Raw genomic sequence first — 18,681 nt, 5'->3', positions numbered from 1 at the left:
ACTCCTGTTTCCCCCTTCCTGGACAGAGAGCTCCAGACCTGTCTCTATCAGGAATCTACAGTGACAGCAAAAATAGAGGTTTCAAAACCCTAAAAAAAACCAAATTCCAAGGGATTTGCAAACATCATGAGATTTCCAGAGGGAATTGATGGACTTTTCCATGCAGGCAGATGAATTGGGAATTTTATAACCTCAGGAAAAGAAAACAACACCTCGTACACCCAGTCCTGTGGGTAACTGTGTGTTAATGCAGGTGGAATTATAACGGGGTATGTTTGCCATCTTCAGGAATCAGGCAGGAACTGCACTTCAGTTTCCCAAAAAACAGTGAGAATCAACAATTTATGTAAGAATGCAGGAATTCCTGGGATCTCACACGCCTCAGGCAAGCAGGATTGGGGGATGGAGAAGTTCTCAGCTGTCAGATTCCCTCACAGCGCCACAAGTTTTGAGATTTTCTGGCTGATGTTAGAAGAAGAATAAAAATAATATTACTGGGAAAGATGGAAAGAGTTTTTCTTCCTTATCTTATCATCTTATCTTATCTTTCTTCCTGTTTTAAAGAAATATTTAATTATCGGCCTTGATGGATTTGACAGGGAGTGTTTTTTTCCCCCTTGGCCCTGTTCTTCCTTACCACAAAAAGCCAAACCCGACAGGGACAGTCCTAAGGGATTAAAAAAGAAAAATAACCTTAAATACCTCTGAATGAGGAACTCCAGAGACTGAAAAAACAAAGAGTTTTTTAATCCTTAGAACTTGGCTATAAATCATATGGTCTGTAAAAATATAATGAGGCAGAAGCCAATAGACAGAAAGAAGGTGTTGGGGTGATTTTTAAAGTATTTTTTACACAGAAGAGTGCAAGTGGAAGTAGTTAAGATCCCCATGGAGGAATTAGGATTTGTCAAATCATCTCCTGCAACAGATTCTCCTCTGGCATAAGTCAGAGCAGGAGTTTTAGTCTCTACCCTTCATCCCAAAGCCACTGATGAATGATCCACCCTCACACCTTCCTTTCAGTTTGGAAAAGTTCCTGAGAGAGCTGAACTGCCTGGGAATAAATCCCCGAAGGAAAGAAATGCACAGCACAAATGCCAAGAAAATATGAAAATATCAAAAGTTGAGTTTAATATTTTATATTAAAAAAATATTAAAAGTTGAATTTATCAAAAAAAAAGCCCTGTTTTCTTTCGCCCTGGCATGCCCTGAGAAGTGGTCACAGGATGTGAGGAATGGGAGAGGACTCTGCTCAACCCACGAGATCAAACATTTGCACTTGAGGCTGGAATGTGGCTGAACTCACCCTGTCTGTGATGGAGAAGTGGCATTTTTTGGACAAGCCTGGGTTGTTGACATTGCATCTGCAGTGTGACTCAAGTGTCCAAATTTGTACCCAGCCTATGCCAGACAAGAGCGCACAAAGAGAGCCAAGCCACAGATGAAACATCTCAAAACACCAAATAAATCCAGCACCGAGCCCCGTGGGTCTCAAACGTCAAAAATAAAAGCTGGCCATTGCATTTTAACATAAAATAAATGCAAATGAAGGTGAATGACCTCCTCAATACCTGGAAAGGCCAATGCACTTTTAATTTGCCCACATACCTCCCTACCACATACCTTGTTATCACGAGTATCGCTCACACATCCAGATAAATACCCGGAGCTGTTGATTCAAAGAACATTTTGTCCTCGATTTAAGCACAATGTCTCCACTCAGGGTGGCACCGGGGGTGGAGAGCCTCGTTCACAGGGCGCCTCTGCAGCCTCAGTGGCTCGGAAGAAAACGCATAAGGCCGGCCTTGTTCGGAAGAATTTGGGGCTTTTTTCCACTCCTGTGAGCACTTTGCCCAAGGGTAGGAGGGGAAGGAGGGGGTGGCATCGCCTGGGGAGCCCGGAGAGTGACGGGGAGAGAGGAGAGGCACCAAACACAAATATCCCAGCAAAGCAACCCCTCCCTTGGTGCTGCCAGCAGCTCCCTCAGGTGCCTGCTCAGGGATGACCTTGTGGGCACGCCCGGCCTCCCAGGATATAAAACCTGCCCCGGGGAGGAAACAGCCCAGAGAGGCAGCCCCAAGAGAGGTTGTTCCAAGATGAAGGCTCTCCTTGTGCTCCTGCTGGGAGCGCTCCTGTGCGTGGACTCAGGTAAGAGCCCCGACAGAGGATCCACCCCTCATCCCTCCCTGCGGATTTCCAGCCTGGAAGGAGGATTGGTGATGGTTTGGCAGTGAGGGGAGAGATGCTGGCACGTTGTCATCGCCAGGATATTTCCCTTCCGACCACCCTGGGGATGGTGGGGTCTGAGACCTGGGGAGAGCAGCTGCCAGGAAAGATAAATCCTGAATTAATCGAAATCCAAGTTTTCTTTCTTCCATGCAGTTAAGAGGGAAGAGGAGGGGCTAAGTGGGGTGGGAGGATTATTTTCCTTCTTCCCAGGCTATCGAAATTGCAACATTTACGCAATGTTTTCCTCCGGCTTTTTATTCTGACTCTTCCTTTCTAAAGCAGACCCTGACGCTGCCCGGATTTCCAGAATTTTACTAGGAACAGTAAAAATGACAATGCCGTGATGTGTTATTTTATAGACTGAATGAGTGGGGTTTAGACAATATCAGGTTTTTATTGCCTCACTGAAAAAGAAAATTTGTTTAAAGCAGCTTTTCCCTGTTACCAGAGAAGAGAAGAATCCAATTTGAGCAGTTTCTCAATCATCAGAGGATGCTTAAGGAATAATCTGTGAAGGGTCTTGCACTGCCCCAGACCTTCCTCTCTGCCAGCTTCCATCAGAACGCTCAAAATTTGACTTTTATTGCTTTAAAAGTCAGATCAATGTGGGAACAGAGTGCAGCACTCAGACAAATCAGGGGTTGGCTCCTCACCTCTGTGACTGCATCAGTCATTTACACGGGGGAGGCTTGGACAGGGGGAAACCAAGTGCCTCAAATTGATTATTTCAGTCACTAATTTTAAACAGGGCTGTTTAGTGTGCTAAAAGAGTATTTCAGTCTTTAGGATATTATTGAGTTGAGGGATTTGTGATGCAGGTTTAGTGGTCATGGGGCTGCAGGAAATATATATATATATGAATATACATATATATGTCTATTAAAAATATATAAATATAAATATAAATATAAATATAAATATAAATATAAATATAAATATAAATATAAATATAAATATAAATATATATAAAAACTGACACTTGCAATGCTCCAGTGACACCCTGGGGCACAAGTAGGAGACAGGAACAGGTAATTACACCACACTCTCACTCCTCTGGGGACAATTGTTCACCAGGGCTGGGTGCTCAGGAGCTGCCAGGTTTTCCCTGCCTCTGCTGGATGTGCAGAGCAGCCCAGCCGGCGTTGCCAGCACTGATTTCCATCCCTGTGGAGTGGCATTTCCGTGAGGGGTGGGAGCAGGGGATGACCTGGTGGTCAGGGAGGGGTGAAAGCCATTTTCACTTCAATTTCAAGGAGGGTGTGGTGGAAAGGGTGAGTCAAAAGTTAAGAACTGAGACACAGGGCTGGAAGAGACTTTGCAAATTCTTTCTTCATCGCTTACTCAAAGCCAGGTCAGATGGGGGTTGGAGAAACCTGGTCCAGAGGGATTTGCCCCTGAGGAAATGATCCCTCCAACCCAAACAATCCCCTGATCCTCTTCAAGCCCAGCTCTCCATCTGCTCTCTTTTTGCTCCCTCACTGCACTGACCACATCCACAATATCTTCAGCACCTGCCAAACCTGACTCCCACCTCAACCAGGTAGATTATTATCCACAAAAAAAAAAAAAAGAAAAAGACTTTTTTTTTTTTTTTTTTCCCAAAGCAGAGGAGATTCCTTCCTTTAGGATCCCCAGGAATGGTCCTGTTCCCCAGTGTCTCCAGTGCAAGCACTTGGTTGAATTCTCTGCAGAGCTTCGGATAGACTGAAGATACATGAGAGGTGTAGAATTGTTCCCCACCTGCAGGGCTGGGTCTGGTTCTGGGGTCCAGCATCAGAAGGACGTGGAGCTGCTGGAGCAAGTCCAGAGGAGACCATGGAGGTCTCCATGGAGGTCTCCAAGGGCTGGAGCCTCTCTCCTCTGGAGCTAGGACTGTTCACCCTGGAGGAGAGAGACCTCAGAACCCCTTTCAGTGCCTCAAGAGGCTCCAAGGGAACTGGGGATAAATTTTTAGGAGGTCCTGTTGGGATAGGATGAAGGGTGATTTTTTTAAAACTAAAAGAGGGTGGATTTAGGTTTTAAGCACAATTAAGATGATTTTTTTTCTTTTTTTTTTTCCTTTTTTCTTTTTTCTTTTTTCTTTTTTTCTTTTTTTTTCTTTTTTCTTTTTTCTTTTTTTCTTTTTTTTTCTTTTTTTTTTTTTCCTTTTTTTTTCCTTTTTTTTTAATGAGAGTGGTAAAAAAATAGATCTGGCTGCCCAGAGAAGCTGTGGCTGCCCCATCCCTGGAAGCACCCAAGGCCAGGTTGGATGGGGCTTAGAGCAACCTGATCAACTGGAAGTTGTCTCTTTCCACAGCAATTGGCTGGAACTTGATGCTTTTGAAGTCCCTTCCCACCCAACCCATTCTATTATTCCCTGATTTCTCACCTAAACCCCTCTCGGTCTCTTGCAGGTTCATCTTTGCAGTGCTACAGCTGCAAAACCCAGCTCAGCAACTCCAAGTGCATGACGAAGGAGGAGTGTGGCACCAAGACCGTGTGCAAGACAGACGTGATCCGTAAGGAAAAGCAGGGGTGGGCAGTGCCTTGGTTGGGATTTGGGAGCCAAACACCTCCCCAGCCTCAGGTGTCCCATCCAGGCTCACCCAGTCTGGATGCACGGGGTGGTTTGGGCCAGCAAACCTCAGTGTGCAAACGCATTTCACCCGCACAAAATTAGGTTTGTGTCTCTTTCACAGCACCAAAATTTATTTGCTTGCGAGAGCAATGGGTAATTTTTTTGCAGCAATTGCAAACATGAATTAAAATGGGTGGGGCTGAGCCTGGCTCAACCCGGTTGTGAAGTTAGGAGGCGCTGATTTGAGGTGAAACCAATGAAAATGACAAAATTTCATCTCTGTGTCTGTGGGGAAATTGGAAAACTGGGATTTTATCCCCCTGTTCTAGGTCTGGTTTGCCCTGTCCAGATCTGTAAGCAAAAGTTAAGTTGCTCTTACACCTGGGGCACAAAACCCTTCAGTACCACATTTAAGCTCCTCTCTGTCAGGCAGTAGATGTGATACTTCCAGTAGGAATTATCCCAGTTGGGAATGTGCAAATCCGTGGCATTCACACAGGAGAGCCAAGATGTTGTAGAACTGTTTGTTATTTATTACACACAGCAAAGATTTGGTGCCCAGAACGGATTTTAGATCTCCCGGAGGAGAATGGATCCAACCTCCTGGAGGTCAAAATCTGCTGGTAACCAGCAGTTGCCAAAAATGGCCAAAAAAATGGGCTGTGCCTCTCAGAAACAAATCAAACAATAACTGTGCCATTTGAAATGGGAATAGCCGTGTTTCCATAATTTCCCAGGTGTTGAAAGGCTCTGTGCAACAAAGATATTTGGGATTGGGCCTCACATGAGAGAGGGCAGGTTTAGATGGGATATTGAGAAGAAATTCCTCGCTTTGAGGGTGGTGAGGCCCTGAGAAGCTGTGGCTGCCTCATCCCTGGAATTGTTCGAAGCCAGGTTGGACAGGTTTGGAGTAACCTGGTCTAGTGGAAGGTGTCCCTGCCCATGAGATGACCTTGAATGTTCCTTTCAACCCAAACCATTCCGTGATTCCAATTTTTACCCCACGGGCCGAGCTCAGATAAGAACAGCATCCCATTATCCATTTCCAGCTGGTGCTGAATCCTCCTAATCGTGGTCCTGCTTTCCCCCCCAGGGGCTGTGGGGCTCTTCAGCATCATCAGCAAGGGCTGCGACTCCTCTTGTGAGGAATCCTACAACGACTTCAGCGTGGGCAACAGGAACATCTCCTGCTGCAGCACTGACCTCTGCAACGTCAACGCCGCGGGCGGAGTGAGGGCCAGCCACGGGCTGGCCGGAGGGATCGCGGCCGGAGTGCTCTGGGCCGCCCTCACCAACAAATTTTGAGGGGCAAAGACGCCTCCCGTGACCACAGAAAGCCTCGGAGCACCCCTCTAATAACAGGAATTGTAACCAGGGGCAGCGGGGTGTGCCAGGCACCCTGGGAGCTGATGGCAGCTCTTTGCCGTATGATGGCTTCTGCTTTAATCCTATTGCAAACCCAGAGTGCTGCCCAGATAAGGAAATGTGTGTTCATGTTGCCTGCAAAACACCCGAAATAAAGTTATTTCTCCACCAATTGTGTCACACGTCTATCGGTCAGTCACCTATTTCTGCCCACAGTGGGTGTTTTATGTCCAGCCAACGTCCAGCCCAGGTCATTGCTGTGCAATGTGACCTGAAGTCCTTTCTGTGACCAGGTAACTTCCCCAGAGGATGAGGGAAAGGCTGTGGATCTCCCTGGAGTTCAGGGAAACCTTTGATGCTGCTTCCCACGGTGTTCTCCCAGAAAAAATTGGCAGCCCATGGCTTGGGAATGTGCACTCTTGGATAGGTTGAAAACTGGCTGGATTCCAGGTGGGGAACAGTGCCACATCCAACTGGTGGCTGGTCCCCAGTGGTGTCCCCCTGGGATCAGTACTGGGATCAGTCCAACATATTTATTGATGATCTGGATGAGGAGGTCAAGACCACTCTCTGGAAGCTCACAGATGACACCAGGTTGGGTGGGATGCTGACCTGCTGGAGGGCAGGAAGGCTCTGCAGAGGGATCTGGACAGGCTGGATCAGTGTTCCAAGGCCAATGGTTTGAGATTCAACAACACCAGCGAGGTGTCTGAGTACAAAGCAGACTCCTTAATATCTCTTATATACAGTTATAACCCCTCTTTTTGCTATAGAGTCAAAGTTACTCTGTGCCTCCTCCAGCTGATTTATTTTATGGATATAAACTTGGATGTTCCCACCTTGCACTGGGAGGTCCTTTGGCAAAGGCAGCAGAAAAAGCACTGTACAAAGAGGCCTGAGGTGGCTTTTCCAAGCTACACCCACGTGAAGAGATCTGGTAAAACAAAAAACAAAAACAAAGAAACAAACAAAACAAACAAAAAAAAAAACCAAAACAAAGGGAAAAAAAAACCCAAAAAACCAAAAAACAACCAAACAAAACAAAACAAAAACAGAGGGGGAAAACATGGAGAGTGAATCTGGGAGAACCCTGGGTGGGAGAACAGGATTTAAGGAGCTGTGAATTCAGGACAGCAGTAGGTGGAGGATTAAAAGGGGAGGGAGATTGGCCCAGAGCCCCAGTTTCCTCTCTTCCACCTTTGGGGCTGCCAAGGATGTGAAGATCCACAGGCTGAAATAACAGGGATCAATTCCCTGGTGGGGATGAGTCACCTGGAGGATCCATAGCCATGGGACAAGGGTCAAAAATCCCACTGGAGATGAGGTCAAAGGGATGTCAGGAGATAATGACACCGTCTGCTGTTGTGAAATAGAAAAGTGAGCAAATCCTAGGGATGCAAGGCTAATTGTAAGGAAGCTGCTAATTGTAGGAAGCTGGGAAGGGGTTTCCCCAGAGGAAATCAAGAATGAGCCACCTTGTTTATAGGAATCCCATCTGGTCATTGGGGAAGGGAGGATATGGGACAGGTGGAGCGATTTATTCCAGCTTTTCCGAACCTCCTGACTCACATCCCTGAAAAGGGGGCTCATCCACCTGTAGGTCTTCCACTCAGGCTGTTTTCTGCACCAGTGACCAACTCCATGAAGTCTCCATTCCAGGGAATCCTCTTCTTGCACTGCAAGGATGTCCCTGACACCTTAATGCCCTGTGCCCACTTTCTGGAACAATTCCCGGGCATGCCCACATCCAGAGGCCGTTCCCATCGAGCCATTTGGCTACCATGGTCTTTTCTGGAGCCTGGGGATTTAAGTGGCCAAGGCTTGGTGGCACCAGAGCCATTGGAGGCCTCAGGGATGTTGGGTGGAACAGCCTCTTCCAGCTTCTGGAGCAGCCAAACATAAAATCATGGAATGGTTTGGGTTGGAAGGGACCTTGAAGATCATCTCGTTCCACCCCCCTGCCATAGGCAGGGACGCCTTCCACTATCCCAGGTTGCTCAGATCCCCATCCAACCTGGCCTTGGACACTTCCAGGGATGGGAATTTGGGGAATTTGTCCCCAAAAATAAGATAGGGGAGCATAAATGGAGGCTGTTCAGCGCTAGTTCAATGTTGGTCCCATGGCAATGCCATCTGCTCCCTCAAGCATGAAATTGAGGAGTTTCTTCCCAGGGCCAAGATTCCCAACACAAGCTCTGCTGGTTGAGACCCAATGTCCAAACACTCAGAGGGTCAAGGGATGATTTCTTCTCCCAATTTCTGCTCTGAAGGAGTCCAGGATTGAGCACTGAGTGATTCTCGTCTGGATTTACCTAGAGATAAATGCTCTCAGTGGATGGATCTGGAAGCTGCACGTAGATAGGATGACAAGGAGAGGCAGAGAGAGTTGGGGTTACTCAGCCTGAAGAAAGGAAGGCTCTGGGGAGAGCTTTCAGTGCCTAAAGGGGATCCAGGAGAGCTGGAAAGGGACTTTGGACAAGGGACGGAGGGACAGGACACAGGGAATGGCTTCCCACTGCCAGAGGGCAGGGACAGATGGGATATTGGGAAGGAATTGTTCCCTGGGAGGGTGGTGAGGCCCTGGCACAGGTTTTCCCAGAGAATCTGTGGCTGCCCCATCCCTGGAAGTGTCCAAGGCCAGGTTGGATGTGGTTTGGAGCAACCTGGTCTAGAGGAAGGTGCCCCTGCCCATGGTGGGAGTGGTTCCAGCCCCAGGTATTCCAGGATTCTATGATTTGGTGATGAGATAGTTTAGAGAAGGTGCAGCTGGGAGAGGCCAGGACTGGGACAGACACAGCCAAGAACTGGGCAGGAACCCCCTGTGGAGCTGATGGCACCTGGCACAGCACTTGGAATAGCCCCACACCTCACTCCCCATCCAGGTCACCCACAGAGCAGCCTCAAAAAACAACCTCTGAATTCTGGGAAGGGCAAGGAAGCGGTGAACCGGGGCGGATAAATGACTCAGGCGTGGATCAGAACCTGGGCTGGGCCAGGGCAGGACCAGGAAGAGGAGAGGATGTTTCCCCAAGGGCTGGGACTGCGCCTTGGCTGAAGGGCTGGTTCCCCCTCCTGCTTTAAACCCCTCACAAACCTCAACAGGGCTCTGGGTGAGGTCCCTCTGCTCTGCCCTGCACCCTCTGTCCCCAACGTGCTCTGTTGGTGCAGAAATCTGTGATAATTTGCATTTTGGGTGCTGATAAAACATCCTGAGAGCTCCTGCAGGACAGACAAGCAAAGTATTCATCTGGAAAACAAGACTGGGTGTATTTTGCTTGAGGAAGTTGCTTCTTGAATGGTTTTATCAGTTCTTCTGTCCTCGCCACATTTCTCAAAAGGCCTGAAATTGAGGACAAGGTCTTTAAAAAACTCAGGTGTCCCAGGACAGGTTGGATGGGGCATGGAGCAGTCTGGTCTAGTGGAAGTTGTCTTTGCCCACAACATGATCTTGAAGGTTACTTCCAAACCAAACCATTCCATGATTCTAAAGTTTCATGATCCTCTTTACTCCCAGTGTAATTTTATTCATCATCCCTGTGGATAAGGATTAGACCATCCAGTATTTCCTACAGCAGATTGGAATTTACATTCAGTGCCTTTACCAGTCTGAAAACCATCACCAAGTTCCTCTGAAATCAACCCAAAGTGCAGCAGGTGATTAAAAACTGGATTTAAACCACTGGAGAAAGTCTGAAGCGAGGCAGAGAGGCCACATGAGCTGGACTGAGGGACCAGCAGCTCCTTGCTGTGCTCCACATTTCCTCTATGGCCCGGGGCAAGTTCCACAGCGTTTCCATTCCTCTGCCTTGTTCAGATGTTATCAGGCCCAGCACACGGAGAGATGCTCAGATAGCGAATTTAACGGGCCAGGGGAGAGACTGAGGCTGAAAATGATCTCACAGAGTCAGCTGGGGAAGGCTCACCCGCTCCCAACCCGCCCTGCCCGGCCACATTCCTGCTCTGAATCATGCACGTGTTGCCCTTGCAATGAAGGAGGTTTTGGGGACAAATAGAACAGAGAGAGTCCAGTTAGCTCTCTTCTACCTCTTATTAAACTGATGCCAAACTGGTGCCTTTTTGGGGCTACCTAAAAACAGAGGCCAGATAAAATTAAGGGAATAAAAATCAGTTTTATTTATTGAAGGGCCTTCGGGTACATTTAGGGCAGGCAAAGCCCACCCAGGGGCTACACACAAAAAATGGGTGATGGGTCGCAGGTTTTCACACTTTTATAAGTTTGGTCCATTTGCATATTGGGGGTTAATCTTCCAATTACAGCTTCAGGTAATGAAGTCATTTACCTCAAGTTTGCTCACCCCACAACTCATTTTTGTTTACCTTTCTCAGGGCAGTGAGGTGTCCTTGATTCCCAGGCCTGGAGAGGAATTGTTGTGTCTGATCAAAACAGGGAAGCAGCAGCTCACACTGTTTGGAGTTTATACACTAAAGAACTGCATGACTACAAATACAGAGAAAATTTAAAAGCTAAAATCCGGAGGCATCATTGCCGCCAAAACCAATCCAAACTCCTGCCCTTTACAGAACTTCCCTCAGTGCATTTTAGCTGCCTCTCATGCAGGATAAGCCGAGCTCATCCCATGGCAGCTTGGCTAATCCCACTCCCATCCTGCCACTCAGCAGCTCCGTGTGCCAGAGAGCCCCTGACCCCTCATTTCTGACCTCCTGAGCTCTCTTAAAGCCTTTCCAGACTCCTCCTCAGGACTCCTTACAAAACAGGTGCTGCTCTGACTCCTCTGATGATGCTCGTGATGCTCAGATCCTCTTGCAACCCCAACCTCCTCCCTCTATGGCTCCTCTGATTTCTCATCCATGTTTTATGGAGACATCGCCTTAAAAGCCATCAACTCAAAAAAAAAAAAATGAAAAAAGCTCTTGTAATGTGCCTTTCCCAGAATTTTTCACTCCAGACAAGTTTGCCCCTGACACTGGAACGGCCTCTATGCCTGGAATACTGAAATTTAAAGGTCCCTGCTCACCTCTGCCAGTGGTTCCCCACATTAATCACTCAAAGACACCACGACCCAGCCCTGGAGCCTTCCCCAGCTCTGCTGGTGGCCCTCCCTGGCTGGGCTGGTGTCACCACCTCCCCTGAAACAGAGGTGACAGGCACGGGGCTGAGTCACGAAAGGCAAGAACAGTTTTGCGCCTTCCTCTCTGCTTATTTTCACTCAGCTTCAATCTGGCCTTGAGGGAATCTGTGGAATGAGGACTTCACCCAGGGCAGGGGAGTGAAAGTGGAGGGGTGGATTTGTTCTCCTCAGGGGTCACCACACACTGAGCTGGTTTGAAGGGACAAACCTGGGTGGTGCCACCCACAGGTGCCAAATGAGTTGTGATCTCTGCTTTTGGGTTTACATTTTGGCAGCAGCCTTTGGACTTGCAAAAATAACAGATTCATCTTCTCTCACAGACAAATTCAAGAAAAAATGATGTAATCTCTGTCTGTAATCTCCAGTATTTTTTAATGAAGAGGGGGCAGTAATCGTGCTGCTTAAAATAGTATTTTTGAACACCTTTTCACACTTCAAAAGAGAGGAAGGTGTGGCCAAGATTTCAAATCATCAATTGAGAGGTGATAATCTGAACACACCTGAACTGTTCAGAAAAATAAAGGCAGACTTGACATCAGAATTTGACTACTGAAATAAAATGGGAATATTTAAAAGGAAACAATTAGGAAAACAACCCTTTCCACTCCTGCTTTGCAGGGAGGAGGCAGGGAATGGCAATTCCTTGTCATGAATGAGGTGCTCATGTGCAGTCATTGCCTTTGGACTGGCTCCAGTTGCCTTGCAGTGAAATGACGGAGCATTTAACAACATTCTCACACCCATGGACTATCAAAGACAGCTGTTTCCCCGCCCTTCATAATCCCAAACAATTAATTTACCTTCTTTGATGTTTTTCCAGAAAACGTGCTGCTATCAGGCGCTCTCCAAGCGCCGCAGCTCTGCCCTGCTTCTCCTCATCCTTCTGATGGGGAAATGAAATATTTGCCTTTGCCATGGAGATCTGTTGATTCACAGTGCTCATGGCAAGCAGGGATTTGTTGCCAGCAGGTCCCTGTCAGAAATTCTTGCAGGGTTTTCATCAGTGTCACCTGTAAGAATCGAGAATTCCCTGACACTTGGATTCCCAGAAAAAATTCAAATGTGTTCACTCCCTGGGTAGCCCCCAAATTTATTGTCCCCTTGTGATGATTTTTTTTTTTTTTTTGAACATTACTGCACAAGTTTTGAGGCCCATTTTGGGATAAATCAAGCCCAGGACATCTTGTAACCCATGATATTCCCTGGAAGGATCCTGCTCGACAAGCGCCGGGGGTGGGATGCACCCACACCCCCAGAAATGCAGGGTGAATAAAGGGTGAGAAAAATATTTCCTTAAAAATCACAGAACCCAAAATACAAACAAATTATTGCTTTTCTGGCCTTCTAGGAAAGGGATCATCAAGTCCCAGGCCACAGCTCCAGGACAGTGGACGCCTCTGGGCACTGGAGGTTCCTCATCCCTACTGTCACCAGCATGGGTTGAGGTCAGGGATCTCCCATACAATTCCTGGGGGCGGCAGAGGAGTTAAAACAACCCAAAGATCATTCCCAGAGGCAGTTTGGGTACAATCAGTGGGTTTTGGCAGGAAAATTAATCACAGACCATTTTTTAAATCAGCTTCAGTGCCTGAGACTTGTTCTCAGCATCTCTGTCTCTGCCCATGGTAGGGAGTTGGCTGAGAGGATCTTTTACAACCCTTCCAAAATAAACTATTTACGTGACTGCATGGTCTTTAATTTTTTAGATGCTCTGCAATATCAGTTTTAACCAACAAATAATATTTATTGCAGTTGAGATGTACAGCAAAAGGCTGAAGATGCTTGAAGAGACTGAAGGGTTTTGTGTAAAAATGTGACATTGAACTGTGGGTTTGATCAGGCAGGAGAAATTTGAGTAATGTGATAAAGGGAACTCCTCTTCCAAATGGATTCAAGAGTTCCCAGACTGAACCATTCCCTCCCAGCCTGGATCTGACCAAACCCTTTTCAAAGGGTCTTCAACCAGTCACTACCTCAACCCAGGTCAAGGTCTGCAAAAATGGTCATTGCTGTTGCTGGTGCATGGAAAATCCTCACATCCAGGGCTGCACATCAGTGTTCTCCATGCTCAGCAGGAATTCTTAATATCCAGGCGGGAAATGTTTGGTTTCCTCCAAAATCTTGTGTCTCTGATCTAGAGAAATGTCTCAAACCAGAGACCTTTTTGTAAAGTGGAAAAGATACAAAGGATGGGAATGGAGTATGGGATGGGTGTTTTTGTTCATGAAAGAGAGCAAAATTAATGATTGATGGGATGAAATTTAACAAGTCTGAAGGACAGATTCTGCACCTAAGATGGAGCAATGCCAGGCACAAAAACTGGGAGAGGAGGGACTGGAAACCAGAGCTGCAACAGGAATCTGACAGGAATTCCACAGGAGCCACCGGAGTGTCTTGGCAGCCACGAGGACAAACCACATCCTGGGCTGTGTCCAGGGAGATTATCCTGCACTGAAACACTCTGTGCAATCCTGGGCCCCACAGGTTCGGAATGGTGGGAATGTCCTGGAATGCCCACGGGGAATGTCGTGGCTGGGGCTGTGTCAGCAGGGACAGTGCAGGGACATTGTGCAAGGCACCAACAAGGCCACGCTCACAACTCCGGGTGCATTTCCCCACCTGTGACTGAGGGACCTGAATTCCCATCCAAAGGATCACAGGGAGTTGAGAATGAATAGGGAGTACGAAGCTAAAAGGGAAGATTTAATAAAGAGGGAGAGTGGCAGATGGTGATGGGACAAAGGGGAAGTGGTTTTAAACTAGAAGAATATTTACATCAGAATTTGGGAAGAAATGCTTCCCTGTGAGAGAGGTGAAACGCTGGATTAAGTTGCCCAGGGAAGCTGTGGCTCCCCCATCCTTGGAAGTGTTCCAGGCCAAGCTGGGCAGGGCTTGGAGCAACCTGGGACAGTGGAAGGTGCCCCTGCCCATGGGATTGGAACTGGTCTTGAAGGTCCCTTAAACCCCAAACCTTTCCATGGTTCTAAAAGAGATGGGATTTCTTAGCAGAAGGAGAAAGGATTCCCAAATATAGACACACTCAAGAATTGCCTGAGATAAGAAAAATGGTGGCACTAGAGAAAAATGGTCCTTCACTTCTTCACAAAAATGTTCCAGGTTTAGTGCCAGCCTGGGAGATCTCAAGGCTGGAGAACTGATCCGTGTTCATGACTGGAAAATTGGGATGGAGACACAAAAGTAAAGGCTGGTTTGGACTGAATATAAGCTGTGTTTTTACCAGACACTAGAGTGGAAAGGCTTTATGACCTTCCCAGCAGTAACATTCCAGGAAAACCTTTAGTCTTGTTAGCCTCCAGTGCCCACCTGTCCCCCCTGGATATCTTGTCCTGTCATCCAAGGATGTTGGGTAATGCCTCATTTGGGGTTCCAGGTTTGCAAATACCCCCCACAACTAAAAATAAGAGTTTATGGACAGTGCTCAGCACTGGGTACAGATGAATCCAGCTTTTCCACACTCCACTATTTTGGCAGTTCCAGTGCCCTGGCAATTCATATTTGGATAACTCCAAGATTTGGAGGGGTAGAAGTGGACGATGGAGGAAGAAGTGCCCTGGTAACATTTCCACAGGTCGGGGGGGGAACTGAGCAGGTTTGAAAGTTCTTCCACATGTGAGCGTGGTGAGACTAAAATTTACACCTTGTTTCTGCTGAAAGCACTCCCAAGTCTCATGGCAGCTTTGCCTGGATGGGGTTGGAGGAAGGTGACAAGGAAAATGAGGGTGACATAAGTGGAATATTCACTTGGTTGTGATGTGTGGGATCTGTTTGCCTTAATATCTTATTAAATATATTGAAAGGCTCAGAGGGTTGGGACTGTACAGTCTGTCGAAGAGAAGCTCTGTGGTGACTTTAGAAATCCTCCCAGCACCTGAAGGAGTTCCAAAAGAGCTGGAGAGGGATTTGGGACAAGGGATGGAGGGGCAGGACACAGGGAATGGCTTCCCACTGCCAGAGGGCAGAGTTAGATGGGATATTGGGAAGGAATTCTTCCCTGTGAGGGTGCTGAGGTCCTGGCACAGGTTGCCCAGAGAATCTGTGGCTGCTCCATCCCTGGAAGTGTCCAAGGCCATGTTGGACAGGGCTTGGATCAACCTGGGATAGTGGAAGGTGTCCCTGTCTGTGACAGGGGTGTTAGAACTGTGTGATCTTTCAGACCCCTTCCCACCCAAACCATTCCGTGATTCTGAACCTGATATTGAAGCAGGCAGGACCCTTCTCCTCTTGGGCTCCTCTTGGAGAGGCAGCCCCGTCTCGTGGGGCAGAGCAGCACATCCACCCTTCCCCAGCCACCTTCACAAAGTGTCTGCACTGCCCCTTTGCCCTCGACATCCCTGGCTGTCCTCAGGGTGCTGCCTGCTCCCGATCCCGCTGTTCAGCTGGAAAGAGGCAGCTGTGAGTTCTACTTAAACCAGAGGATTTGGGCTTGTTCGTGTCAGCATCTTAATCCTGGAGCCAACAGAAGTTTCCCTGTCCTTTCTGTGATGCAAAGGTGTCCCCTGTTTTATTTTATTTCGTGGTGAATCACCGGGGTGGTGGTGGCAGGGTATTTACCTTGGCATAGCCACACAGTGCTGTGGCTTTGCTTCCTGGTCTGTCTGGGCTCCACCCTTGGCATTTTGGGGTTCTTCGTGGTGAAATCCGTGCAGGAAAAGAGCCAGCTGTCCCAAACAGGTTGGATTGGATTAGATTATTTTGGATCAGAACAAATTGGATTAGACTAGGTGAGAATTTTCAGTCGGAAGGGTCCTGCAATGCGCATCCAGTCCAAGTCCCTGACCCATTCAGAGCTGACCAGAATTTAAAGCATATTCTGAAATCCAAATTCTGACAGACGTGGGGCATTGACCACCACTCCAAGAAGCTGTTCCAGAGTTTGACCACCCTCTTAGTAAAAAATGCTTCCTGATGTCCAGTCTGCACCTCCCCTGGTGCAGCTTTGATCCTTTCCCACATGTCCTGTCCCTGGATCCCAGGGAGAAGAGCTCAGCACGTCCCTCTCCACTTTGCCTCCTCAGGAAGCTGCACTGAGGTTCTCCCTCAGCCTCATTTTCTCCAAACTGGGCAAACCCAGAGCAAAATCAAGGATGTTCCTTCCAGCCCTTCTCCAGCTTTGCTGGCCTCACGTGGACACATTCCAGGACATTCCCACCATTCCTAACTCGTGGGGCCCAGGATTGCACAGAGTGTTTCAGTGCAGGATAATCTCCCTGGACACAGCCCAGGATGTGGTTTGTCCTCGTGGCTGCCAGGACACTCCGGTGACTCCTGTGGAACTCCTGTCAGATTCCTGTTGCAGCACTGGTTTCCAGTCCCTCCTCTCCCAGTTTCTCTTGTGCCTGGCATTGCTCCATCTTAGGTGCAGAATCTGTCGTTCAGACTTGTTAAATCTCATCCCATCAATCATTAATTTTGCTCCCTTTCACGAACAAACACATCCATCCCAGACTCCATTCCCATCCTTTGTATCTTTTCCGCTTTACAAAAAGGTCTCTGGTTTGAGACATTTCTCTAGATCAGAGACACAAGATTTTGGAGGAACCAAACATTTCCCGCCTGGATATTAAGAATTTCCATGCTCCATCAGGTGCCCGACAGAAATTCCGCCCGGGATCATCCGAGAATTCCCGTGTCTTTCATCTCCCAATCATTTCCAGGCAACATCCTCATTTACAGCTCGTACAAGTAATTTATTACTGTGGATGATCCTATTTAACCCTGTGACTTGCATCCAAGCCACCTGGTTGTTAACGATATCCTGATCCTTCCCGGAATTGCTGAGGCTTCCTGAACTTGTGCCACCTGTGAATTCCATCCTATTTGGCCTCATTCAAGGTCTGAACAGAAAATATTAATCAAGAGCACTCCAAAAGTGAGGAATGGCACTGATTAATTTCCCCAGGCTCATATCCCACTCCCAACAGTTTAAATATTTCCAGCTCCTCCACTGCCAGGCCCTTAAAAAATTCTCACCCGTGTTATATCAATTGAATTTCCATCTGTGCCATCTTAATAAAAATTCCTGCATTATTCTCTGTTATTGCTTTGCTAAACTCATGATCATCTGACTTTATAACCATGAAAGCAGCAAATACAACATTGGATTTTGACTGTTTTCTGGGGTTTTTATTATTTTCCTTCCTTCAAACCCTCTTTTTACTCCTGACATTCCATCCAGGTCAGACAGGGACTGTTACCCCCTTCTCTTTTTGATTTAGGTGCTAAATTCTGACCTCATGATTCTGCCTTGACCAATTTATAAACAATATTTGGGAGTGAACCCGGACCTGTTGTTCTGTATCTCAGTTCTCCAAGAGTTCTGGGATGGAAAACATCCTGTCCTGCTTTGTCCCAGCTTGAATACACTGAATTTTTTTGTTCCACCTCAGTTGTGGTTGTTTCTTTTTCTGGACACCTTTTTCTATGCTGTCTTTACCCCCAAAATCAAAAGCACTTTATATATTGAATAAACAAGTGGGTAATTTAATATTCAGTTTTCATCTATCATTACTTCATTTTGCCTCTCAATTTAAAAGGTAAATAATTTTACATAATATTTTAATAACTTAAAATTGTTCATTTTAAATAAATTAATAAATAACATTCAATGTCTTTCTCGAGATCTAAATCATTTTGACTTAGTAAAAATTGCAAATTTTTACTTTATACATTTCTTAACCTCCCTCAGGTTGTTTTGTCTGCTGCTCCATTTTTTATCCATTCGTTTAGGCTTCCCTCTCATCCCTGGAATAATCTTTGAAATTATTCACCCAGGTCAGGCCACAGTTACTCTCTCTAGAAATTTTTTCTCCACCTTTCCTCTTTTTTATGGAAAAAAAAAAAAAAAAAGTTTCTGAGTCTTTGATTTCAGTGAACTTCACATTTTACATTCACATCCTTGAACTTGCAGTTCACTTCTCCTTTTTCTGGATATCAACAAGCATATCTGGAAATCAACACATTTATCTATATATCAACCATATATCAACTTTTTTCTGCTTATCTAAAACTGAATCATCCCAAAACTCAGCTGGATGAGGGGGACAATATTATTCCAAGCGTGGTTACACTCCTGATCCCAGAAATCAGGGTGTGCCACCTCAAAAACATCTCAGCAGGGCAGGAAGGGATGGGCGAGGAAGGAAAGGCACGGTTGGTCTGTGGTGTAGGAGGCTAAAAGGAGCTGAAGCCAGATTAAATCAGATTTAATTGTCCAAGCCAAACTGCTCTGGAATTACGTAGGATACCAAGAAGCAGGACAAGAAACGAAGAGAGAGCGTTGGATGTGGTCATGGAAGCTGGACACATGGGTGGATGAGGAAGGAGCTGGGTTCTGCTGGGGTGGATTGACAAAATTCAAGGAAAATCCAGAGCTGGAAGGGACCTCAAGCAATCTCAGCT

At 46.9% G+C, this 18,681-nt stretch overlaps 1 protein-coding gene across 1 annotated transcript; it reads left to right on the top strand.

Annotated features, from left to right (window-relative positions):
* Positions 1-1,870: 1,870 nt before the first annotated feature.
* Positions 1,871-6,323, top strand: LOC134554485 (prostate stem cell antigen-like). The gene is made up of 3 exons (XM_063405035.1): positions 1,871-2,148; positions 4,623-4,727; positions 5,880-6,323. Exons 1-3 carry the CDS (start codon positions 2,097-2,099, stop codon positions 6,089-6,091), a joined length of 369 nt encoding a protein of 122 aa, XP_063261105.1. The 5' UTR covers positions 1,871-2,096; the 3' UTR covers positions 6,092-6,323.
* The last annotated feature ends 12,358 nt before the right edge of the window (positions 6,324-18,681 follow it).

Source organism: Prinia subflava, chromosome 1 (assembly GCF_021018805.1).
Source record: "Prinia subflava isolate CZ2003 ecotype Zambia chromosome 1, Cam_Psub_1.2, whole genome shotgun sequence".
Classification (NCBI taxonomy): Eukaryota; Metazoa; Chordata; class Aves; order Passeriformes; family Cisticolidae; genus Prinia; species Prinia subflava.
Note: the sequence above shows the minus strand (reverse complement) of the source record. Positions and strands in the feature narration are given on the sequence as shown.